This window comes from Trichosurus vulpecula, chromosome 8 (genome assembly GCF_011100635.1).
Source record: "Trichosurus vulpecula isolate mTriVul1 chromosome 8, mTriVul1.pri, whole genome shotgun sequence".
Taxonomy (NCBI): Eukaryota; Metazoa; Chordata; class Mammalia; order Diprotodontia; family Phalangeridae; genus Trichosurus; species Trichosurus vulpecula.
The window spans coordinates 74,654,326-74,681,669 of NC_050580.1; the positions used below are offsets into that span (position 1 = coordinate 74,654,326).

General features: G+C 39.2%; 1 protein-coding gene and 1 non-coding gene across 2 annotated transcripts; both read left to right on the forward strand.

Annotated features, from left to right (window-relative positions):
* The first annotated feature begins 35 nt into the window (after positions 1 to 35).
* On the forward strand, positions 36 to 27,295 carry TIMM23B (translocase of inner mitochondrial membrane 23 homolog B). The gene is made up of 7 exons (XM_036737096.1): positions 36 to 397; positions 3,602 to 3,660; positions 7,934 to 8,027; positions 8,303 to 8,387; positions 9,932 to 9,990; positions 11,269 to 11,379; positions 26,597 to 27,295. Exons 1-7 carry the CDS (start codon positions 286 to 288, stop codon positions 26,710 to 26,712), a joined length of 636 nt encoding a protein of 211 aa, XP_036592991.1. The 5' UTR covers positions 36 to 285; the 3' UTR covers positions 26,713 to 27,295.
* Positions 9,269 to 9,477, forward strand: LOC118830380. The gene has a single exon (XR_005009026.1). It is a non-coding gene; the product is annotated as a small nucleolar RNA SNORA74 (small nucleolar RNA).
* Positions 27,296 to 27,344: the final 49 nt, after the last annotated feature.

Sequence of the window (27,344 nt, forward strand, 5' to 3'; positions counted from 1 at the left end):
AAGTGCTGCCGTCAAGTATTTCCGGATTTCGCGCCGTGCACCGTCGCAAAGCGGAAGTTAGCCGCTTGACGGTCACTGGGCGCCCCGGAAGGTCACCGCGTGAAGGAGGCGGTGGCGGCAGTGGCAGCTACAGTAGCGGTACCGGCGGCGCTTTCAGCAGCGGCCGGGGAGGGGTGAGACCGTCGCGGTCAGGGTCCGCGCGGGGACGCGGACTAACGGCCGCCGGAAGGGCCCCGGCCTGAAGCGGAGACCTCGAGCAGTGGACTGAAAGGAAGGAGCGGGGCCATGGAGGGCAGCGGAGGCAACACTAACAGGAGCGCAGGAGGCCTGGCGGGATTTTTCGGCGGGAGCAGCTCCGGGATGAGCTACTCGAACGCTGATCTGGCCGGAGTTCCCCGTGAGTATCTGTTCAAGGGCCCTCCCCGAACCTCTTCCTCACCTCCCAGCTGATCTTGCCCCTCCCTCCTCGCCGCGGGGGTCCGGCAGCTTTCTTCCGCTTCAGCTGGGGGCAGGGTGGCAGGCCCGGTCAGAGTGCCTGGCCCCTTTTTTTTATTCGCCCCACCCTATAAGGGATTTAGGGGATGGCATTTGGATATTCACTAAGCTGAGCTTGTCCCCCATCTTCTGGGAATGAATGAGAGGTGTGGGAAGGATGTCGGAAACAAGTGAAGGGCTCGTGTTGGGACCCCAGTGTCAGATTCTCCCTGAACCCGCTTCTTCCTCCAAAATCACGTAGGAAGGAGCTGCAGATCCTTTGACCGGACACCAAGGGGATCAGTGTCCATTCAGTCCAGCAGGCGACTATTGAGTACCTGCCCTCAAGAAGCTTAGGTTCCGTTTCATTAAGAGAAACCAGCCACATACCAAGACGAGGAACTTAAAGTTACCTTAGTGTGAGCTCAGTGTCAAAGGGAGTGATACGGCCAATGAGCCATGTAGGAGCTTGAAAGGAAGCGTGTTATGGAAGTCAGAGTTTGAGGGTCAGAAAGGAGGGCTTACGTAAGTGGTGGTGGTGGTGAGAGGAATGACCTACATTTGTCCTTTCAGTCTTGGGATCCTATACAGTTTTTCCAGAGGGGTAGGCAGCTTTGGAACTTTGAGCTGAAAAAAGGTGAAGGTGGACTGAGAGAGGGTCTTCACAATACGATAATTTAATAATTTGCCTTTCTAGAAGGCTCCTCTTCCCAAGAACTCAATTCAGCAAACTCCTGCTAGGGGCAGGAATTCAGTGTTCTTTTAGAGATGGTGAAACTGGGGCAAAAGGAAATTCTGTCACTTTACCACAGTATCTCTGACCGGGGTTGGCCAGCTTCTTGGGGGAGGTAAAGATCATGAATAACACTGTCCAGTCTCAGATTGTTGATTTGATTAGATTATGGGTAAGAAAAATTAGTTGAGGCTTACTTAACCTTTGGAGGATCCCATGTACCAAGAGCCAGGTTCCTCTAAAGGTGAATTTTGTGTTGGTATCCTTTTCTTCTGCGATCCTAAGAATTTATTATAATTTATTAATAATTCCTCGTTCAATTTGCCTTTTCTCCACCTTTGTCCTAGAATTATTTACCTTCCTGAGAAATCCCTCTACATAGAAATTACAGTATTACTAAAATTAATTTACACATTTAGTATTATATGACTCATATTACCTGTTGGATACTTTATTAAATTAGACCAAAAAAAGATCTAGAATATAAAGGAAAATAATGAGGGAAAAGTACAAATGAAGGAAGCGTAGCATTAACCAAACCTTAAACTGTATTTCAAAATAGTAGTCATCACAACTACATGATTTTCATTTAAAAGATTAAAATAGACCAGTGGAACAGACTCCATAAACAAAAAACAAAATCAATTAAAATCATCCCAGTGTTCGATAAACTCAAGAACATAAATTACTTGTGGAAAGATTCCCTTTTTGGCAAGAACTGTTGAAAAACTGGAAGGTAGTTTAATAGCAATTAGGTTTAGACCAGTGATTTATTCTGTATGTCACAATGAAATCAAGATAAATGTGTGATCTGAAGATAGAAAGTCATATCATCTAAAAATTAAAGTACTAGATTAAGTACATTTCACAACTGTGTCTGGAGGAGAGTGCCTAACCAAACAAGGGATAAAGTATGTCATTAAAGACAAAACAGATCATTTTGACCATGTAAAAGCATGAGTAAAATAAAAAGAAAGAGTAGGGAAAAATATTGGCATCAGCTATAAGCCCAGGTTTATTTGTTTTAACATAAAATTTTCTATGACACTGGGAAATTCACTTAACCTTTCATAGCCATGGAAATTCTCTAAAACAGGGATTCCTACTTTTTTTGGGTCCAGAACTCCTTTAGCAGTCTGGTGAAACCTATGGAGCCTTTCTTAGAATGTTTTTAAATGCATGCATTAAAATATATAAGATTACAGAGGAAATCAATTATATTGAAATAGAGGTATCAAAATATTCTTTAAAACAAAGTTCACAGGCCCCAGATCAAGAAAACCTGTGCTCTGATTATAAGTTGCAGAGTGCCAACCTACAGCAATAAAATCTCAAGTCCAATCTCTATCCCAAACGCTAATGAAAGTCTGATATCCAAGATTTATAGGGAATTGATACCAATATTTTAACACAAAGATGGTTCCTCTTAGATTAGTAGTTAGTGGATATGCACTGTTTTCAAAGGAAAAATTGCATATTATAAATGGTCATATGCAAATATGCTCCAAATCACTAATGGTAAAAGAATGCGAATGGTTTTATGTCACACTCTGCAAGCTGTCAAAAGATGGCTAAAAATGGGAACCATTAGTGCTGGGAGGACTGTGAGGAGATAGGCACACTACTACGCTGTTGGTGGAACTGTGAAAAGTTACTGACCTATTTCTTCAACCCAGCGTTCCCATTGCTGAATTTATACCTCAAGAAACTCAAAAGCAAGGGTCCAATGTATACCAATATATCCTTAACAGCATTCTTTGTAGTAGCAAAGATCTAGAATCAAAATGGGTTCCCACCAGTATGTGTATGTGAGATCAATTTGAAGACTTGAGACTGACGCTGGAAGATTGTAATGAACTGATCCTAAGTAGAAAGAGCAAAGCCCAAGGGACAGTGTACGCGATTACTAGCATGTAAATGAAAATATAGCTACAAGGAATTTTAATTTTGATAATTGAAGACCCTATAATGGTTGCAGAGAACAAATAATAAAATATAGCCCCGAGCTCATAGCATAGAGGCAGGAGACTTCAAAGATAAAATGTTCTCTGCATTGTCAAGTTTTATTACTATCTGATATTTATGCTTAGTAGTTACTTGGGTGGGCTGGGGGAGCATGGCCTGGGCTAGTAGATTACTCCCAAGAAATAACTGATATAAAAACAAACTGTATCAAAATACTTTTTAAAAGAAAAAATAAATGCTTCTGTGCAGCTAAAACCAAACCTAGTTAAAATTCTACCTTTTGAATATTAAAAAGGAATAGCTCATTAACTCAAAGCTACTTTTCCTCCCAAGAATTGGCTTATTTTATACCTGTTTCACTTTGCTGCTTCTGTATAATATAAAATATGGTACAGTACAAAGACTTATAAAAATCTGTTTTCTCTCTAGTTACTGGTATGAGTCCTCTCTCTCCTTATTTAAATGTGGATCCCAGATATCTTATACAGGTAAGATTGAGTCTAAACATTTTGTGATTATTCTAGAATTCTGCCTGATTTTATTATATCCTAATTAACCTTTTAAAAATCTAGTATGTTGCATCGGAAAAAAAGATCTGGAGTTAAAGGACATGGGGGTGCTTCTGGCTGTGCTATTTCCTACTTTTGTGGCCTTTGTCAAGTTTTTTAACACAATTTGTTCATCTGTAGAGTAGGGGGTTTGGAAGAGATAACCTTATCCAACTCTTTTCCAACTGTGAATCTGTCATGCTATAAAATATGGTCTTGGGATATTTACTCCATAGTGACTTATGAAATAACTGTTGATGAAACAACTAGAATGGCATAAATGTCAGATTTCATTATCTGACAGCTGTCTTTGAATGAGTTTAAAATTTTAACCAAGAATTATTGGGAATTTTACAAAACAATCTGAATTTATTGAACAAAACAAAAGAACATTCCTATATTTTAAGTGTGTAATAAATTTCCCATATCACTGTCAAAGCTGTCCTGCTTATCTATGTTTTTTTCTTAACTTTCTCCTCTTAAGCTCATTTTTAAAAATGCTCCAATGACCCTTTTTGGGGAAGAGGTGGCAATATTATTACTAGCTTCCTTTTTCTCCCCTCCCCCTTCCAAATTAAGAAAGAAAAACACAAACCTTCTAACAAGCATAGTCAAGCAAAAGCAATGCATGTTTGCCATCTCTGAAAACATGTGTCCCGTTCTGTATCTTAAGTCTATCACCCCTACATTAGGAGGTGGTTAAACAGTTTTCTGCAATAATAGACTGGTCATTACTTTGATCAGAGTTCTTAAGTCTTTTAAAGTTATTTTGCCTTATAACATGGTTGGTGTATAAATTTTTCTCTTTGTTCTGCTCTCTTCCCTCTATCAGTTCATACATAGTCTTCCTAGGTTTCTCTGTTTCTCTTCAGTCTGACTAGCAGCTACTGTGGCTGTGTAAAACTAATAACACCAGCATACAGAAGGGCTCCTAACACAGGTTCTTTGATCTGCTTTACTAAGGAAAGCAACTTTAAGGAGTTAACAATCTCAGTTTAATCAAACATACATTATCATTCACTTAGTTGCAGGAGGAAAAGCCAGTACCCTGAACTTAAGAGCAATATACTAACAAATTACAGAGACAATATAAACAGACCAAATCACAATACATAGTTACCAAAGAACCAGTGGGTCTGGGTTAGCAAAGCTGGGGGCCAGTTACAGTGTCTTGTCCAGAGTCACACTCCACTCTTCCAGTGAGTGAGAGCCCCCAAACCAAACACCTGGGTTTCTTCAAAGCCAGGGGGGGCTCCTTAAGGGCTACCCAGAGTCTCCACACCGACACTTTTCCAATGAGTGAGAGCCCCAAAAGTCAAACACCAATCTTGGATCTTTTATACCCTTCCCAGGGCCCTGGGTCACTTGATTACCTCAGTGCTGAGGAGCACTCAAACAAAGAAGAGTGAAAAATCCTATTTTGCTAGCCATTACATTTGAAAGGCGAGATTCATCAAAGGTACTTAATTACCTCAGCATTCCAAGAGAAGACTACAAAAAGTCCTGCCCTGATTACCTTAACATTGTCTTAGGACTGAGAAACACTTCAAGGCAAAATATCCCATTTTACCTGCCCCATCCAAACAAAGGCCAGAATCATTAAGAGAACAGCAAAAAGCCCCACCTTAGTTACTGATACACTCCGAAATCTAATAATCCTTGGTTAATTCACTGCTTAGAATCTTTAGCTTCCTATCTATTCCTAATTATTTAGATGATGAATTTTAGCATTTTTTCTTTCTACTTTTTTGACCTGCAAGGTGAGGCCCAAAAAAAAACCAGGGTATTTGGAGAGCAACCCCAACTGAAGGGCCAGAGGGGGAATAGAGGGAGGGCGGTGACACTTACATACCTTCCAGATCTGGCTGGAGAAGAACTTGAGGTTAGCAGTTGTTCCTGGTCAGGGAACTATGCTTTTAGGGGTGCTCGAGACCCCAAAATACCAGCATGCTGGGTCCTGCTCAAAAGAATTCGACTCAAGCTTTCTCACAGCCAAAGAGAGAAAAAGTTTATTACAGATTCGCCCTAATGGGTTGCCTTAAGAAATCTCACCCGTTGTGATGCTCATTTTCACAAGCAGGCCAGATTCCATCTGAGGTAGATGGAATGTGAGCACCTTCGTGGAGGCAAGATGAAACTTATATAAAGGAAGATTGTGGGAGGGATCTAGGTTGGTCCTGGGGTGATGGGAGGAGGGAATTAGGGAGGGTGTTAAGGAGGAGCTTGATGGGACTGGGATCAGATCAGACTCTAGGAACCAAGGGAATGGATTAAGGGTGAGAAGTCCCTGAAGGCTACCTGGAAATAATAGACAATGTAGCCTTAAGCTAGTTTAAGGGTGACAGATTTGGGCATAGACCCTTGGACAAGATCAAGGGTGGAAACTAGCCAGACAATGGGGAGCTAGGCTAGCTTAGAGTAACCTAACCTAGAGATTTGGGCCTAACAATAATGAAAGGCTTATGGCCTCAGGCAGACACCTCATCTAGTGGGAAGATTCAAGGGAGTTGAGGGGGCTTCCACAGGTTTCGATAAAAAGTTGATTTTCTCAGTAAATTCATAATATTGGTTTGGGAGAAGATTTTGTTTTTCTTTTTGGTTTTATGGGGGGAAATGCCAAAGATTCTGATTATTTTGACTCCTTATTTATCTGGCTGCTACGAGGAACAAAATACATACATCTGTATAAGTGGAGTTTGCAGTTAACTGATCCCCCTTTCTTTTACTTACAAAACTCTTTTCTTTTAGATTTTGAAGCGTTTTATATGGAACTCTTGCTTTAAAAAGTAATATTTTCTGCAAAATAGTTTCACACTATTGAAGGACATTGATAAGCCTGGGAGCCTCCAGAGAAAAACAGTCATGTTGTTAAAGAGTCTCTTGAGTCCAAGTGATAGAAAGATAAGTTGGAGGAAGTGGGGGTGTTTGGCCTGGAGAAGAGGGAGTGGTAGCTTGGAGGGCTGTCAAGTAGAAGAAGCATTACATTTTGTTCTTTTTGTCTCCAGAGGCCAGAACTGAGAGGAGAAATTTCAGAGAGGCAGCTTTAGGGTGTTAGGCTTGATGTCAGAAAAACTTGCTAAGAATCAGTGATCCATATGTGGATTGTGTTGCCTTGGGAGTGAGTCAAGCAGAGGTTCCATGGCCTTATTCTTGACTCCTTGTTCTTATGATAATTCTGTGAACATAACTTTATCTTAATGACCACCCTGAATGTCAGTGGTGGTTTGATGTTACAATATCATGGTGTCCTCGAGGCCTTTGGAGTAGATAGGGCCCTTTGCCCCTGTGCTTAAATGACTTTGGATTAAAGGATTTTCATGGTCTTGGCTCTGCTTTTTTCAGCTTTAAAGCATTGTGTATAATATGTGCATACGGGTCTCTCAATAAGTATTTGTTGAATGAACAAATAAAAGGAAATCTTTGTGTTTTTGTGTCTCCTGCAGCTTCAAGTATGGCGCTTTGCACACAATATTTTTTGTTGTCTTTTTCCTCGTTGTCAGTTTTTCCTAGCAATTGCTTCTCAATACTTCAAGGCTTCTTGCATCTAATGACATTAATAGCAACAATAATAAATGACATTTCGGTAGTGATTTTAAGTTTATAGGCCACTTTAAGTCGATTATCTCATTTCATCATCATAAAAACCATATAAAGTATTATAATCCCCATTTTAGAGATAAGAAAACAGCCTCAGACTGGTTAAATAACTGACTTGGACTAGTAGAGGTCAGAGGCAGAATTTGAACTCAGGTTTCGCCTGACTCTTATGTTCTTTCCACAGCACTTCCATAACCCCATTCTGATTTGCTCTTTCTGTTCTATGGGCTGACCAGATTACTCACAGTTCTAACAAGCCAGGTTAAGGAAGGTTGACTAGATTGTAAGATTGGTTGTAGAGTAAATTCTTTTTTTCTGAATGTATTGATATAATTTGTTACATTGCTTTCACTTATTTGCCATTCCACTTCAGAATAGAACCCTCCTTATAACAAGTATCATTAAGCAAAACAGTAAATTGGATGTGTCTCTCCTCTCCTAAGCTTTGTTACAAGTATTTTGCTTCACTTCATTCAGCCTTCCATGCAGTTGAAGTTATCAGAAATCTGACCTCAACACAAGTGGGTTATTTCTGTAATAGGATTTAGTTTAATTAAAATTTCATTTTCATATCTCCAGAGGCAGAATAAAATTTGTTTTCATTATTACCTTTTAGGACACAGATGAATTTATTTTACCCACTGGAGCCAATAAAACACGGGGCAGGTTTGAATTGGCATTTTTTACCATTGGAGGATGCTGTATAACAGGTAGATATACATCTCCTTCCTTGATTGTTTTATATTTTAGGACAGAAAGGTGTGCAGTACATGGTGATTAGGTTGGGAGGGTATTTATAAAGAAAATTTGGTGAATTTTTCTTCTGACAGTATAATGTAATTTTTAAAAGTGATTGTATTTTCTGTAAAAGACATATATTCAAGGTCATCGGTTTTGGGGTTGTTTTGACTGTTACAGGTTTTGAGGTGGTAGCATTAATTCTGGATTCTTTGTACAAAAATTGTTAATATTGTGGTTCTTTAAGGAGCTGCATTTGGAGCAGTGAATGGTTTGAGGCTGGGATTGAAAGAAACACGAAAGATGTCCTGGTCTAAGCCAAGAAATGTACAGTAAGTCTTGTTTGATGTCATTATACCTAAAGACTTGAACTTTGTTTGGATTTTTCTCTGTGTGTATTCAGAACTTCGGTAGGGTTGGTTTAAAAAGTCATTTATACTTGGCATAAGTTCAACCAGCAGGGGGCAGTAAATATCTTAAGTTTTGTTAGTACTTGTGTTAACACCCTGAAACTTTCTGAAGATCAGATCCTTGAAAGTAATCTTTGCTTTCACAACATGTTACAAATATGACTCTTTCCTTTTTATTCAGATATTAATTTAACAGACTGCTTTGTTTGGGGGGGATATCATTTACCTGAAATTAAAGATGTGAAAGTATCTTAAATGTGTTATATTAAAAGCAAAATAGTATATTGTGGTAGATTTGCCACCTAACGTGCAACCTTAAATTTCAACTTTACCACAGGTAACTTTGATTGTCTTTGTCAATACTTTGTCTAAATTCCAAAACCTCATGATAGAAAATTCTGTCCGCATCCAGAGAATGAACTGAAAGCAGCCCAAGGCATAGTTTTCACTTATTTTTTTGTGGCTTTCCCCTTTTGTGTTTCTTCTTTCACAGAATGACTAATGTGGAAATATGTTTCCATGATCGCACATCTACAGCCTGTACATATTGCTTGCCATCTTGAGGAGGGAAGGAAGAAAGGGAAAAAAATTTGGAACGCAAAATCTTATAAAAATAAATGTTGAAAACTGTCTTTACATGTAACTGGAAAGAATAAAATGCTATTTGCCCCCCAAAAAATACTTTTGTCTACCACTTTTAAAAACTTTACAATTTACAAATCAATGAAAACAAACTGGCTTTCATTTGAACATGTGATAATCATAAATGTGTTGTTTTGCTATCACATGGTAGTCTTGTGAGGTCCAGTGGTAGTCAGCTGTCCAGGACATTGCCATTCCTGTGATAGTGTTACACTACTGGTAGATTAATAGACTGTCCTCTTGACCTGGTTGCCACCTTCACTGTTCTAGTGATTCCTGGTATCAGAGCAGAGAGAAGGGCGCCATGCTTCCTTGAGAGTATACTGAGCAGACATTTTGACTATTCAGTGTTAGTGTGGAAGCAGACATAAATTATTACAAAATGTATCCATACTTTTGATGGCTTTTTTTACTTCAAGTTGACCACTCATATCTTCGTCCTACATTATAATATAAAAAAGTAATTCAGGCTAGGTTCTGATAATGGTAATAGATGATAAACAATTTGCATGAGTCAGTTTTAAAAATACATGCCATCCTTGCTTTAGTGACCATATAGTCAAGGACTAAGAGTCTACAGTTCTTATAGAGGCTTCCCTCAATTCCTGGGTAGGCTGAATGTTGATGATGTCTGACATAGTTACTTTAAATGCCAATGGAAGACCTTCTTTAATACCTATGATTGAATTTAGACATTAGTTTTCAAAAATAAAATTGTCAGAATCAGATCCATGTGTTTCAGAGTCCTAATGGATCTGGTTTTTGAATTCTCTAAAATAAATGATGAACTTAAACAATAATACTTGTTCTCTTTTTCCTAATAGGATTTTGAATATGGTAACTAGGCAAGGAGCACTATGGGCTAACACTCTGGGCTCTCTGGGTAAGTAGAAGTGTTCTGTGGTAACAACAAATTAGATAATGTAAGCCTCATTTCAAGTTTAAGAATGACCAGATTTTAGTACAGTAGTGCAAGTAAAGTGCTGCACATGTTTGCTCTCTTGCTCTCTCACTCAACTCTCTCACACACACATATACATACATACACTCTCACTCTATATGCATTTTCTGAGGGAAAAGTCAGTAATTGCATAATGAAAATAATTTTAAGTATCACCTTCAGCTCTGCCTTATTTATCCATTTGTTTGCTACTTGTTTTAATAGATAATTCTGACATTTTCCCTGTGTGAGCAGAAAATCAATTGGTCAGTCAGTAAACATTTTTTAAATGCCTACTGTCTTCCAGGCATTGTGCTAAGCACTGGGAATACAAAGAAAGGCAAAAGACAGTCCTTGCTCTCAAGGAGCAATACAGTCCAATAGAAGAGACAGTATGTAAACAAATATATAGCAAGCAAGCTATATACAGGATAAATAGGAAGTAGTTAAAAGGCATTGGGAAAGGCTTCTTGTAGAAGATGTAATTTTAGTGGGGACTTAAGGAAGTCAGGGAAATCAGCAGGCAGAGTCTGAGAGAGTGAGTGAGTGTCCCAGCATGAAGGACAGCCAGTGAAAATGCCCAAAAGCTAAAGAAGGAAACTGAAGTCATAGCCCACATTAATAAATGAAGTCATTTCAAACCAGAAAGGTTCTTCATGTTAAGAAGAGTTCAAGGTCCTATTGTGAGATGTGATCCATTAATCAAGCCTTGCCTCTGTGTTTTCCTAGCGTGTTCTGTTTACCAGATTAGATTGCACTGGCATGTTGCCTACTGACAAGGACTAAACATTGTAAGAAAACAATTCCTTTATAGATTACCAAGAATTTGACACTTAGGTAGGTTGGAGTGAATGATAATGGTGATTAATCATTGATGCTTACATGCCTATGTGAAAGCCTCAAAATCCTTTGGTTTTGGTAGCATCTAGTGAGCTTTTCTATTAGCATAAAGAAAAATATAGGAATAAAGGGATATATACAGTTATTATTAATGGATTAATGAGAATACTTAAGGATATACTATTAATAGAGATATGTGATTCTTTTATAGTAGATAAGAATATTTTAGAAAAATGTTTCATGCCCAAAGAGATACCATGTTTCCAGAATCATCCTTTGGAAAGTGTTAAGAAAACAAATGAAGACATCATTTGAGCTTCGAAAGTTGTAAAGAAGTACAATTGCTCTGATATTTCCTTGTTCATTTCATTCCATTCCCAGCTTTGCTCTATAGCGCATTTGGTGTTATCATAGAAAAAACACGAGGTGCAGAAGATGACATCAATACAGTAGCAGCTGGAACCATGACAGGAATGTTGTATAAATGTACAGGTAGGTCCTGACTTCAGTTTCAGGGTTGAAATTGACATTTAGTTTAATGAGTGTTTGATGTAAAGCTGTCTGCTGTTTTCAGGAAGCAAATTGTATGATCATTGCAGTAAACTTCAGGCTTTAGCCTATTAATGGAACAAAAGAGGATATGAGATTCTCATTCCCTCACACCCTATGTGATTGGCACAGCTGATTGTTGGCCTAACACTGTTTGTTCAGTCCTTTGCTGGATCTGTGTTCCATCAGTGTAGTTACTGCTCCCTCTAAGTCCATTCAAGAGCTTACTTTGTACCAACTGTTGTGGCAAAGCTCTGGGAATAAGCCAAGATAGTTCCTGCCCTCAGGCAGTTTCCATTCTACTTGGGAAAGATGAACACATAAAAGAAAACTATTGGGGGAGATGAGGGCAGGGGCAAAAAAGGAGAGGCTAGGCCACCAAAGGAGGGTATTTCCAAAGTGTGAAATCCAGAAACGGAGTAAGCTTCTAGAGTTTTCTGGAACATTGTAAAGAAAATCTGAATGTGTCAGCAGGGCATCCTGAAGAGGAATATAGTGATCTCCGGTGATGCTGATACATCCCCTCCCACGGCATGCCAGGCCATCCCTTGCAATAGTTTTCATTTACATTTCTTCATGTAAAGCACTTAGCACAAGGCCTGGTACATAGTGCTCTACAAAAGCTACCATGAATCAGAATGGAGTACGTGTCCTTGAGTCTGAGTTTGTTTTGACACTGGCTGCCATAGGCCTCAACTTGGCAAGGAGGCCAAATGCTTTCTCATTGAGGTGGTTTCTAATGTGTTTGCTCCTTCATCCATTTTCTCACCACCAGCTTGTTTAAGTTAAATTGGAGTTATTTTAATTATACACTATATTTTTTCTCATTTTTATTCCTCTAGTCTTGTATTATTTGCTCTTTGGTCTAACTATACAAATAACTTAATCTAGACTGGCTCTGTATCATTAAGAAATCATTTCCTGTCAAAACATGATCAGTTAAGTTCCTTATGTTATTTGTGTTCACTAAGTCAAACACTTTCCAATTCTTTTTTTGAAGAAAATAGTCATGCTGTGTAGATGGCATGAAATTTTTACATTTCTTGTTTTTTTTTCTTACTCCTGAATCATATTTTCCAGCTTATTTTATCTTCCTTCCCAATGCCCACCCTTGCTTTGAAATCATCAAATTGCAAAGTATATGTTGATTTAATTTGGAGTTTTATTAAATTTTTCATAAAAATTCTCTACGTCTCATCCACTGTTTCAGGTGTTGATAAGTGAGCTGGTACATTATATTACAGGTGTTTATCCTGAGCCTTGAGGTATGAGATGAGCCAGTGTCCCATGAAATGATGTTTATTGTTGCCTCTGGACTCAGAATAATGCCAGCTCTATGAGCATTCTTTTTATTTATCTGTAAAACTAGAGTAATAGAAAATGCAAAACTATAGCCATGGACAATTCAGAATTGCTAAGCTTTTCAGCAATCCACACACATGTGAAATTTTAGGTTTCTTTTTTATAATATTCATAAATCACTATCTTTTTTGGGAGCACCTGTGATTAACAAAAGTGTACGTTAACACAAAGCACATTTTTAAAACTAATATTTCTGACTTACAGTTTGGCTCAGTTCTTGGACACAAGATTGGGTAACTGTTAGCAGGCCATCAAAGACTTATGCCTGTAAAAGTGTTATGGCGCAGAGATTGACTTTCTCTGTTCAGTCTGCCCATTTTGTCAGCATTATTGATGACCACCAGCACTGGTGTTGGAAAGTACTTCTGTAAATAAATGATAAACTGTTGACACTTGTTCTGTCAACATTTAGTGCATTATGTTTAGTGATCTAATAAAGTAATGGCAGCATTTTGAATAACATCATGAGAAAATACAGAGCTATGGTATTCTAATTAAAAGGTAACACAACCACAGGTTGTGGTTTTCCTGTGGTATTGAAGTACAAATTAAAATGATGGCTTGGGAAGTTCAGAAATTCTACAATGGCTCTAATAGCTGCTGTTGCTGCTACTGCTAGTAGCCGCTTACCATAGTACTACTGCTATGAAACACTCCTAGGTAAAGTGTAAAACCAAAGTAATTTCAGACCTTAACTATGAATCTCAGAATTATGGGTAGGCTGTTTCAGGAAGTCTGTCAACAGTGGAGTGGAACCAATAGCTTTCACTGATAAGTTGGGCCAAGAATTAGGCTGTGTGATAATCTGCAAATTTTGTATATTTCAGCAGTAGCCTGTTAACCCTGAAAAGTACATAATAGATTAGCATAATAGGACTTTTTGTCAAGATGGGTTGGGAGTGAGCACATGGCAACACTTCCATGAATACACCCAAGAAGTCCCATGTAGGAATAAGAGAGGAGACCTATAAGAAGTCCAGAAAAGAGGGAAGGAGCTCCTTAGTGCTTTAATGGTTGGGTGTATGGTTGGATATGGGTATAACAGATATCTAGCTTCTCAACTAACCTTTATACAAGACACCATCCCACCCCAGGGTAGGATCTGGGCACTTGGATGCTGGTCCAAAGTTTCGCATCTGATCGGAGATACTAATTGTCGTGATGTGTTTTTCTTGAAAAGTTTCCATAGTATTTAGTTTTCCCTTTTTCTGTCATTTCCTTCAACTGTAGATATGCTGTAATCTCTAACCTGGGCCACAAGGCCAAAACGTAATAAAAACAAAGATTTATTTTGACATAGGAATTTTAATTAAAAGCCAAGTGAAGGTTAATTGTAGTCAATGCCTTTTTTGTTTAACTTATCTTCTTTCCTTGAAAGCCATAACATTGAATGAATCATTGGGATTAGTGTTATTAGTGAGGGATAATAAAATATAGGTTGTTTAGATTAAGAAGGAACTTTAATGATTCACATTCAAGGTAATTATTTTAAAATTACTCCGTGTAATGCATAGAGCTAGAAGAGATATTAAAGTAACGTTTCTGTCCTCAAAAACAGCCTCAAGAATAGTTACAAAATGTAGACTAGCTAAAATAATACAACTAATAAAAATGCAAGTGCTTTGACATCACATGAGTAACCATATCAGTGGGAAAGTCTGGGAAGGCTATATTGAAGTCAATTGTAATTGAGCTAGATCTGAGTTGTTTGTGGGATGTCTTGGATTGGTCAGTCAGCAAGCATTTATTAAGCTCCTTTGTACCAAGCACTGGGCTGGACCCGAGAAATACAAATACAAAGAATGAAACAATCCTTCCTCCCAAAAAGCTTAAATTGTAATGAAGACAAGTAGTAGATAAAGAATAAGCATAAGGAGACCAAATACAGAGTTGTTAAATGGAAAGGTACAGGCATGTGGGGGATCAGGAGATGTTTTATGTTATAAGGTGATGATTGAGCTTGATCTAGAAGGAAGAAAGGAATTCTGTGAGGCAAAAGGAAGAGGAGAGGACATGAGAGACGGCCAGGACAGAAGCATAGAGATGAAAAATAAAGTGTGGTGTGTGCCAGATGGAACAAAGGACAGTTTGGCTGCTTCCGGTTGTGGGAGGAAGAGTGACGTCCAGTGAGGCCAGAAAGATAGGATGGGCCAGGTTGTAAGGGACATTAAAAGCTTAACAAGAGGAATTTATATTTTATACTGCAGGCAATCTGACCAAAAGCGTTTATTAACTTTACTGAGTGCCAAACACTGTGACAGGTATACAGAGAAAGGCAAAAATAGTCCCTGTCCTCAAGGAGCTCCCATTCTAATGGGGGCAACAACATGCAAACAGCTACATACACACAAAGAAATATAGCAGACAAAGCAGAGGTCCTTGCAAAGGGAAGGCACTAGCTTAAGAAGCACTGAGAAAGGCTTGGTGCAGAAGGTAGGATTTGAGCTGAAATTTGGAAAGAAGCCAGGAGATAAAGATGAGAAAGGAGAGCATTCTAGGCATAGAGGATAGCCAATGAAAATGACAGAATCAGAAGATGGATGCCTTGTTTGAAAAACAGCAAGGAAGCCTGTGTAACTGCATCACAGATAGGGGAGAGTATTGGAAGATCAAGGTTATGAAGGCTTTAAGAACCTTTTTGTATTGTATCTTGGAGGAAATAGGGAGCCACTGGAATTTTTTGGGGGTGGGGATGGGGGAAAAGACCTCAGGTTACATGGTCAGACCTGTACTTTAGATCACTTGGATAGCTGAGTGGGTATCTGGACTGGAGGGAGACCAAGAAGACGTATGTTTAATATAGTTCAGGCATAGAGGTGTTCTGCAACAAGGTGTCCCCTTTCTTCCTCAGTTCAGTACCTGGCTCATAGTCTTTCCCTCCTCCCCAAGAGTATGCACTCATACTGGGGACTCCAACATACTTATTGATACTCCCTCAATGACCCTAACTTTCTAGTTCCTCAGCTTATTTCCAGTTGCCTGCTCTTCCACCCCACCTCAGCTACATACAAAGGTGGTCCTGTGCAATAGTTTGTAGGCTCTTGAATTTTTAAATTCCCTCATCTGATCACAATCTGTTGTCATTCAACTTCTCCCTCTATGTTGCAACCCCAAACCTCGTTCTTCATCTTTATAGTGACCTCCACTCTCTAGACCCTAGCTATACTCCTTCCTTTTGCATCTTGATCCCATGGTGAGCCATTTCAACTCCACACTGTCCTCTTCTTTTAAGTCCTTTGCCCCATTATTCTGTTAAAGATCTTGCCCTGCCAAATACCAGCCTTAGATTACTCTCACTATTTGCTGCCTTCACTCCTTACATGCTGCTCAATGAATCTGGAGAAAAATCACAAAATCTTGCTGACTGGATCCACTATAAATTTGTTACATGATGTCAATTGGGCCTTCACTGTGGCAAGGCAATCCTTTCTTTTATAACTCTGTAATGAACTGTTCACCGTAGCGGCTTTTCCAAACCCTTTCATCCATCCTCAAACCTCCCATGGCTCTCTCCCCCACACTCTCAAGCTGAAGACTTTGCCACATATTTCACTGAAAATATTGAGGCCATTTGCTGAGACCTCTCTTTTATCTCATCCCTTATTACTTATATGTCAGATTGATCTTCCTAAAGTACAGGTCTGACCGTGTCACCCTCCTGCCCCATAAATCCCAGTAACTCCCTACTGCCACTACAACCAAATAAAAAATCCTCTGTTTGGCATTCAAAACCCTTCACAATCCAGGCCCCTCCTGCCTTACCCCCAGGTACTCACTGATCAGTGACACTGGCCTCCTAGCTTTTTCTCACACAAGACACTCCTGACTGGGCATTTTCACCCACTGACCCTAGTGCCTGGAATTCTCTCCCTCTTCTCTTCCTCTTGGCTCCCTCAGGCTTCACCTAAAATCCCACTTTCTACAAGAAGCTTTTTCTAATTACCCCTTAATGCTAGTACCTTCTGACTAAGACTGTCTCCATTTTAAGATTTGTATGTATGTGTGTATCTTGTTTGTACATGGTTGTTGTCTCCCCCATTGTCTGTAAGCTCCTTGAGAGCAAGGACTGTTTTACTTTGTATCCCCAGAGCTTAGCACAGTGCCTAGAATTTAGCCCCTAATAAATACTTATTGACTGACCGATGGAAAAGCACCCAGAACACATCCTTGGAGGATACACTGACTTGGATGAAGATACAGCAGAGGAGATTGAGAAGCACATAGGTAGGGAGGGAACCAAGAGAGAACAGAGAGACAAGTATCCAGGAAGAAGAAAGTGTTCAACTATGCCAAAGGCTGCGGAGAAGTCAGAAAAGTTGAGGATTAAGAAAAAGCCATTAGATTTGGCAATTAAAAGATCATTGATAACTTTGGAATGAATAATTTCAGTTGAATGTTGAGGTCAAAAGCCTCCTGAAACCTAAAAATGAGGGTGAATGGTTGTAGTCAAACTTCTCAAGGAGTTGAGCCACAAAAGAGAGGAGATAATGTGGATTGATACCTTGCAGGGATAGACAGATAAGTGAAGAGTTTTTAGAATGGGGGAGACTTGGGCATGTTGGTAGGTAGCGGGGAAGTAGCCAGCAGACTGGGAAAGATTAAACATGAGTGAGAGATTGAGGATAAGGGGAACAGTCTACTGGGGAAGATGAGATGGAATGAGGTTGCTTGTGAGACAGGGGTCAAGGAGGAAATAAAGGGTTAGGCACTTGAGTGCTGTGGGATTGGGACCCTGTCCCTTTTTAAAAGTGTTTGCTTTTGATTACCTCCTCCCTCATCTGCCCTCCCTTCTGTCATTCCCCCCCTTTTTTTTATCCCCTTCCTCTTACTTTCCTGTGGAGTAAGATACCCAATTGAGTGTGTATGCTATTCCTTCCTCAAGTTGAATCCAATAAGAACAAGATTCACTCATTCCCCTTCACCTGCCCCCCTTCCCTTTCCACAGAACTGCTTTTTATTGCCACTATTATGTGAGGTAATTTACCCCATTCTATCTCTCCCTTTCTCCCTCTCAATATATTCCTCTCTCACCCATTAAATTTATTTCATTTTTTTAGATATCATCCCTTCATATTCACCTCACCCTGTGCCCTCTGTCTATATATTCCCTTCAACTACCCTAATACTGAGAAAGGTCTCATGAATTATACACATCATCTTTCCATGTAGGAATGTAAACAAAACAGTTCAACTTTAGTAAGTCCCTTGTGATTCCTCTTTCTTGTTTACCTTTTCATGCTTCTCTTGATTCTTGTGTTTGAAAGTCAAATTTTCTGTTCAGCTCTGGTCTTTTCATTGAGAAAGCTTTAAAGTCCTCTATTTTATTGAAAGTCCATATTTTGCTTTGGGGCATGATACTCAGTTTTGCTGGGCAGGTGATTCTTGGTTTTAATCCTAGCTCCTTTGATCTCCAGAATATCATAGCCCTTCAATCCTTTAATGTAGAAGCTGCTAGATCTTGTGTTATTCTGATTATATTCCCACAATATTCAAATTGCTTCTTTCTGGCTGCTTGTAATATTTTCTCCTTGACCTGGAAACTCTGGAATTATGTTGACAATATTCCTAGGAGTTTTCTTTTTGGGATCTGGCGATTGGTGAATTCTTTCAATTTCTGTTTTACCCTCTGGTTCAAGAATATCAGGGCAGTTTTCCTTGATAATTTCTTGAAAGATGATATCTAGGTTCTTTTTTTGATCATGGCTTTCTCTGCAGAGATATTATTAAACCCATGGGAGCTAAAAAGGTTACTAGGAGAGAAATTATAGGAGGTGTGAAACAGAACCTTGGGATACACACACAGTTTGGGGATTAGGAGACATGTAAAGGTATTAGAGAACACTTTCCCAGAAAGACGTTAAAGTTGAGAAACAGAGAGAAAGAATGATTGAGGCTGCAAGCTGCTAAAGAGGAATGGGAGTTTGGGTGGAGGGTGGATTAGGAGCAAGTGTGCATGTAGAGGAGTCGGCCTTGGCAAAGAGAAGGGCCACCCTATGGCCAAAGAACTGGGGGGAAAGGAGGTATAAATAGAAGCTGGTGACAAGTTTTGAAATGAAGAGATAGGAAAAGCAACAGTTCAAGTCAAGTGACTTCAAATTTCTCTATGGAGGGGGGTGAAATTAGAAGACTATTGCAAGAGTCTAGGCAAGTGGCAATGAATGCTTGTGACGGTAGGAGTGGACACGAGATATTTCAGAAATGTAATTGACAGCTCGGTTGGATTATGAAGTTAAGAAGGATGAGTTAGATCAGGGCTGTCCAACCTTAGGTTATCTTAGGTCCACGTTAAAATAAAATAATTATTCGAGGGCCGCACCCAGAATAAAAAATATCAATACAACCAGCTAAGGCGTGAAGCGCGAAAGCAAACACAAAACAACAAAGCAGCAGCACAACAGTATAAAGGTTGCATGCCGACTACTCTGTGCATTGTACAGACGGAACGCATCCCACAGGTAAATTACGTGTGATATGTTCCATCCTTAGTACTTAAATGCTTAAAAACACCAAAGAAAATTAACATTGAGATTATTTGTGATGGAATTTAAAAATCTAATACGCATTCCATGTGAATTATTATTTTATTTTTTCACTCGTGAAAATTAAAACCCACAGGCAGGCCGCATAAAATCGCACCGCAGCCCTCATGCAGCCCATGGGCCGTATTTTGGACATCCCTAAGTTAGATGACTCAGTTTAGAGAATTGGTGACAAAGAGAATGGTAGGAGGGAAGAACAGGATTCTGTGGGAAATGATGAGCATGTTGAGTAGAAAGGGCCTTCCGGACAGCTGGGTAGAGATGTCTAGTTTGTAGTTAAAATGAGCCTGAGGGGTCGAGATCTAGGTGTAGACTGGAATCTACCACATAGGAATTAAGGGCATCAATATGTGGGAGAGAGGAACCAAAGAAGTAGATGTAGGAGGACCATGAGATTGTGAGGTTAAAAACATTAAGTAAAAATTATATAAGAGGTGAGTGGTCAGCAATATAAGTCAACAAACACTTATCTAATGTCTGCTATGTGCGTGGCATGGAGAAATGTAATAAGCCTTATCCTGTACAAGCTGTGTTCTACTTGGAGAAGAGATGAAGTTTTATAACATGTATGCAGCTAAGCATGGTAAAAGAAAATTGAGGAGGGGGAGAACAGCAGCACCTGGAAGGATCAGGGAAGGTTTCATGGAGGAGATAGCTCTGTAGCTGAACCTGGAAGGGACTCTTGTTCAAGAGCCAGCCTAGCTACATTTAGAAAGGCGCATCACAAAAAGGTTGGCCAGTTGTTGATGCTGACTTGACCTCATTGATTCATGAAATAGTGTATAAAGGCGTGGAAAGGTTACAGCAACCATAGGGTGGAGAAGGAATTCAGACGACATCACACTTAGGAAGGTCCAGCTGCACTGAAACAGGACAGAAGAGCCTCCTGGATCATGGTTAGCTTATGAGGACTTTTCTTCTCTAAACCGGCCTTTTCCGATGTTACCAGCTCTTTTTCTGCCAAAGAATTGGTACACTTTGACTGATTGTTTTATTTTCCTGTTGGAAATTTCATAAGCACAAAGTTGAATAATACAGCTTTTCTTCTAATGTCTCAGATTTTAACTGTCTTTGAAGGGGATTTTAATTGGGGTGGGACAGTGAGTAGGAATCAGCTGTTCCTATAATAGTAAGAGGCTTACTCCTTAAATAACAAAATATGACTGAAAAGCCTGTTTCCATAGAGCACTATTAATGCACCCTCTGAAGCAGCTAGGATCAGAATGACTTGATGCTTAAATCCAAGGTAAACTGCCTGTTTGCCTTCCTGCCGCACCTAATACTCAAGTTCCTGTTTATCTTTGGCTTAGATTTGTTAGAACACACATAAGGTCATTTGCAAAGCCAAAAATGCATAATGTTTGTGTGTTGAAAATATTGTGAGCCAAAGTAAGCCAGGACGAAATTATTAATTGAATCTCAATGTCCATACTAAAAATCACTTCCTGCTATCTAGACATCATTTGGTGTAAGAAATACACATTTTTAACCTAACTTATATTCCCAAAACAGGTCATTTCTCCTCTTGTGGGAGTATGTCTCAGATTAGATGCATTTTTATAAATCTGACATGGCATCTTGACATAAAATATTGGATTATTGCTTTTAAGAAAGCAGATATTGTATCTTCTCACCTTGTGAATATATGTAACACATCTTACAAAAATGTTAGTCTTATTCCCAAATGTAAAGCATAACAAAATAATATTATAGCATTCTAATGCCATAAAGTATGACTTAAAGATGGAAGTTCAATATGCCAATTAAAGGGTACAAAAGTAAGATATAGGGCAAGAAAGATGTATCGTTAGCATTTCCAAAAATCTGTTTTGCACATGGGATTGCCATGTTTCTCAAGTGATAGAAGCAGCTTAGTGAGCTCTCTAAGGTGGAAGGTCATTTTATCTCATAAAGTTTAAATAATTTTTCATGTTTATTCTGCTTCTAAGAATTTAATTTATAAACTGTCAAGAGAAAATGACCTTAGAAATCATCTAGTCTGACCCCTTTGTTTTACAGATGAGGAAACTGAGGTTCCAAGAGGCAGCTAGGTGGCACAGTGAATGTGGCCTCAGATACTTATCAGTTGTGTGACCCTGGGCAAGTTATTTAACTCGTGTTTGCCTCAGTTTCCCCATCTGTAAAATAGGGATAATAATGGCACTTACCTCCCTCCCAGGGTTGTTGTAAGGATCAAATGAGATAATACTCATGAGGAGCTTAGCACAGTGCCTGGCACATAGTAAGTGCTGTGTACATTTTAGCTGCTATTACTATCATTGTTAGCATTAAAGTTAAGGTTACAGGTGTTAGTTGGCAGGTATGGGACTCACACACATTTCCTTACTACTGATCCAATCTTGTTTCAGTTGTGCCACTGGCATCTACCTAATGGTGGGATGTATTAGTAACTTAACCAGCCAGTTATTGGTTGGCTCTGAAGTAGAAGAAAATAAAAGTATCTTGTTACGGTGAGGTCGTTAGGCAGGATTTAAGTTTGGAAAGATTTTGCTATTACATTATGAATGTATATTCTCTGAATCCATGATTTTTTGAGTATGTATACACTCTCCCCTGACACAGATCACAGTCCCAGTACATTTGGTAGACAGAGTGGTATGACAAAAGGATTCACCACCCTGCAGCCAGTGTGGCAGTGAGTCTTACTAAAGCAAGCATTATTGGGAGACAGGTGTTTTCTAGTCCTTGATCTGAGATTTCCCGGCTTAGTCGGCCTGGCCAGAGCTTTCACTCCCCTAAATCACCCCCACACCCTGATGAAGTGTCAGAGTAGGATGTTAATGGAAGGAATGAATATATAGACACATGTGTGGAAATAAACTCCTGGAGTTGTGTAAGGGCCTACAGTTATCCATTCCCCATACCAAGTATGACTGTCAATAATCAAGTGATTCAGTAAACATATGACCTTGTTCGTTTGCATCATTCATAGTGCCGCTTAGTAGCCTAAGTGAGTATTGGTGGCAATCTATTTACGTTACAACATCCAGAATACTAAGTTGGGTTTTGTTATGTGGTTTTGAAAGGAGCTACTGCTGTTGTTCTGGATGTGGTTTTTTGGCTTTTGAGTAGGATTACTTACCACTTACAGTTCTGAGCAATCTGCCCTGAAACCTCTGGTTGAAATCCTGACGGTTTAACAGATGTGGCTTTTGATGTAACAGAGAAAGAATCCTTTACATTCCAAATGGGTGCTGTTACTTCAAGATGTTCCTTACAGTTTTGTGGGAAATAACCTGCCTACATTAAAGCACACTCATACTTTCTTAAAGGGGCAAGAATTAGGAGTGATTTCATAAATGGAAATAGATTACCCTGTGCATGAGATTGACAGGAGGAAACCTTATTCCTTCCTGAGTGAGACTTAGGTTTCTAAAATATCCAAGTCCAGAGAAATAATCTTTGAAAACAAATTTACTATTACCCTCAGAGCTAGCCCTGAGGGTATGTTAATGTCCAGGTTGTTTTTGCTCAGAGGAGATTGACATTTGGAGTCCTGCCATGTGCAGTTGCTTCAAGTATGAGGCAGTTGTACTTGTACACAGACCTAAATGTAGCTTGTTGTTAAACAGTTGTCATTGGAGCTAGGCTGCATCATGAGATTTTTAACGGTTTCCAGAGGGGAAGTTGCTGTTGATTTCCCACAAATCTTCAGAATACAGAATGAAGATGCTGATGCTTTTAAGCCAAGTTGTTGAAGGGTTTATTCCCCACTTTAAATGTCTGTGGGTTGTGACACAGGGGAGGGACACAGCAACAGTCTCTGCCTTGTCTTGTCAAGCTTTCAAGCAGATGAGTTTGGTACTGAGTGAAGGGCTCCAGGAAATGAAATCAGAAAAGCTTGGGCCTTTAAAGCACAAGCCAGGTGCTTGCCTGCTTCCAAGAGTTTTCCACCATATGTATCCAGGACTATAGTTTGTATTGCATGTGGCGTGTGAAATCATTCAGTGCACAATCCATTGTTACAGCCTCTTAGGCTAAACTTTTTCTTTTCTGCTTCCAAAGAAATAGCTTTATTGATCTGAGCTTAGTTGTGTTCACTTACCATAAAGTATAGCAAGCTTTCCAGGGGATAAGTTATGTTTAAAGGGGAAACTTAAACTTCTTTAATAAGCGACAAGCCTCAATGCTTTACAAACATCTTGGATCCTATTGCACATAAGAAAGCACTGAAATATATTTTTCCTCATTGCTCCACTACATGCCTGCCCTTATACAAGCTTCCCAACACATTTGCTATACTTTGGCTGTTTTTTTTATTGTTTCCATTAATTTTTTAAAAATTCCCACAAAGATCAAGGAGAATAACATCCTTTGGTAAAGATCAAAGTCCAACTCTTATGCAAACCATAATTACTTTATTATTTGTGCAGATTCTGTTTAGGCCTGTGGCCAGACTTAAAGACTAATCCACTTTAGTCATTCTGGTTAAGGTTCCGGGAATTCAGTCTTATTATTAAGTGTTTATTTACAAGCTAAAGGATCTACAGTACTGCCCTTTTTGGTTTTTCTTAGCTCCAAGTAGTTTTCACTTGCACAGTTCCATACAGATGACTTAGAACTAGGGTCTAATGAATAAACTACTTCTTATTAGTTCCATTTCATATATCTAAATGGCTTTACTTCCAGGTTCTCCAGCTTATTGCCCCTTTACAAAGTAATTTAAATTTACACACATTTCCAGTGATCCTAGCCTTTTTTTTTATTGGTTTGCAAAGTTAAAGGTACACCAAGTAAATCCTTCTTAAATTAATAAAACCATTTTAGGGTAGACAAGCTGGAATGTGCATATATGATTCTTCAATATTTATCATTTTTCAGTGGCATGGAGAGGATCCTAGCAAATGTACCCACCAAGCTTACACTCTATAACAAGGCTGTCTGAAATGCGGCCTGCAGTGCGATGCAGCCTACTTACAAGCATAGAAATTTACATAAATGCCTTAGTAAAGGAAGCCATGCTACCTCAGAGCTCTCACAAAAATGGCAAATCGAAATATATTGCCTGTTGTTTCAATAAAAACCTAAAGCTGGACAGCCCTGCTCTATATAACATAAAGAAAGGGTTCAGGTTTGGGGGAGAATGTCTTCATACTTTAATAGACTGATTTGCTTTTCACTTGCCACTTCTTCTAGCTCTTAATGGTTAGTTTCCTGATCCTACCTGCAAATTTGAAAGCTGTTGAAAATTGGATCCTGTAGCTTCTGCAGAGAGAGCGATAGTGAAGAAATTTAGGCTATCTAAGGAGAGCTGAGGCAGGTTGGTTATCAGAAGCTAGCAGAACCAGGGTGAATGCTGGAGGGAGTGGTCCTTTCATCTATCTAATATATCCAGCTGTGAGTGCAACCTTTCTAGAAGTGGGCTATGTGCTTTGAAATATTTTAAAATTATATCTTAGAAATTAATATCCAGGCTATCAATAGCCATATGAAAAAAAGTGTTCTAAATCACTACTAATTAGAGAAATGAAAATTAAAGCAACTTTGAGATTCTACCTCACACCCATAAGATTGGTGAAATTAACAAAAGGAAAGTGACAAATGATAGAGGGGTGGTGGGTGAACAGGTATATTAATGCACTGTTAGTGGAGCTGCAAACAGGTCCAGCCATTCTGGAAAGCAGTGGGAACTCTGCCCCCAAAGTTATGAAACTGTACCTACCCTATGACCCAGCAATACCACTATACCCCAAACAGATCAAAGAAAAAGGAGACCTGTATGTAAAAAATATTCATAGCAGCTCTTTTTTGTGGTGGCAAAGAACTGGAATAAAAGCAGCATTGTAAAGGTAACTTTGAAAGACCTAAGAACTCTATCAACACAATGACCAGCCACTGTTCCAACAGACTCATGAGGAAACATGCTGCTCACCTCTGGACAGAAGGGTGATGGACTCAGGGTTCAATCGAGACATGTTATTTGGACATAGCTGATAACAGAAATTTCTTTTGCTTAGTAGAAGGGTTTTAGTTTTTTTCTTTTTCCATGGTGGGGTAAGTGTGGGTGAGGAGAGGGTTGACTTTTGTTAATGGGGGTGTGGGAGGGGGTTTTGTTTTTTAAAGAAAACATTCTGTAAGTAGTCCTATGTGAAAATTCCAGAAACTCTTGGATGTAAAATACTGTTGTACCACATCAGTGTCCTTTAAGCTGTATACATGAATGTGTTGCAGAATGTTCTAAAGTACATTGCTCTGAAAAAATTAGGCTGCCAACTTGAACCACTGTTTCAAAAATCAGTAATTTTATCCACATGGATGTGTTTGGTCCCTCTTTTGACACAGATTGCAACCCTTCTGTGACTTTAGTAAATAGCCTTTACAAGCTCTCCTGCTGCCCTCCCCCCCAAAAAAAATTCCACTAAACTGGAGCAAACCTATTGAATCTGTAAATGTAGCAAGGCTCATCCTCTGCCCATGCTGGAAACCTTTCAGGCTTTTCAGGACCTGCCCAAGCTTGAGCTCCATAGGCATAGCCACTGAGAACTCTGGGTCACCTCCACTTTAAACAGAATTAAGATTTCATCGTAGGGGTTTTAACCAGATCAGAGAAGTTTTAACTGTAAGCATATTCTTGACCTCAGGATATTTTATATCATAAAGTTACTTAGTAAGATTTCTTTGCTGAGATGTGTAAAATTTTATTGTATTGCTTTTTCAAATGAAATAGCTCTTCATAACTCATCTTCCCCAATTCCTCTTATTAGTTAAGGTGCCTTTTCCTTATGCGTTTTGGAGTCTTGTCCTTTGGGTGTTTTGCAAGTAGCACAATGTGAAAAGGCCTCTGAAAATACTAATTGGGTTATAATTGTCAGGCTCATGTTAGCAGTGTTGGGGAAAAAATGACTTGCGAATCTTGCAAGCCTAATCCATTATAGAGCTTCTGGTGTCACCAAAATTTGATTATACACAACTACTATGAAACTAGATTATCCCCCACTGAAGTCCTCAGGTTTACGCAGCAGATAAGGTAAAAGCAATCTTTGTAAGTGCTACCCTAAAGAGCATGCTCTCATCCTATACTATTGCTGACACTCAAGTAAATGAAATTGGATTGCTCAAAATGAGGGTCAATGGAAAAATATCACAGAAACCTTTTAAAGGGTAATAGTTGTCTCTCTCTTCAGTTTTTGTTACCTTCTCAGACTTAACTGTGGTCATCTTTTCAAGGTTCCCTGGGGGGCGGAGGGATATAGCTGTTACTCTGCTACTAATCTGTTTCTTTTACTGTTTTCTTTCAGGTGGTCTTCGTGGAATAGCAAGAGGTGGTCTTACAGGACTGACCCTTACTAGCCTGTATGCCTTGTATAACAACTGGGAGCACATGAAAGGTTCCATGACACAACAGTCACTTTAGAGCTTATACTGAGAACTGAATGGATAGAGGACACACATCAAAAGTTCTCCGGGTTGATTTGTAAAATCAATTTGGGGTAATATTCTGATCTACCTACATTTAGTATGAAAAAAATAACAGGATCTTTTGTACTGTCATGAAGATCACTGGCACAGTTTACCAGGACTGGCACTTCTTCTAGCCAATAGTGTTGGAGCCAAAAGCATCTGATGCCTCATTAAGTGAGTAGCACTGTCATCATTTTCTCCTTTGAGAACTTTCTGCTGCATGTCCACTCTCCACTACCCCTGAATTTTTGAAATAAAGACTTGTTCCCAGATTCAAGTCACGTAATTGTCAACATCATACCCACCAGGTTACTTCATTTAATGATTTATTGTGAACTATAATACACTGCTTTATTCCCAATAAAGAGTGTTCCTAGAACCAAAAGCCGTAACATCAGAATAAAGATGCGTACCATTTTAAAGCGTCTGTCACAGCTAAGGCTCAGTAAGTAGGATTTTGCAGTTAATATTTTATTGGTTCATGTTGTAATATGTGGAAATATCAGAATAAAGAACTTAAGTATTTAGGAGACATATAATTAATCTTCCCTTCTGGGAGCTACATCGCTTAACTTATAAGTTTTA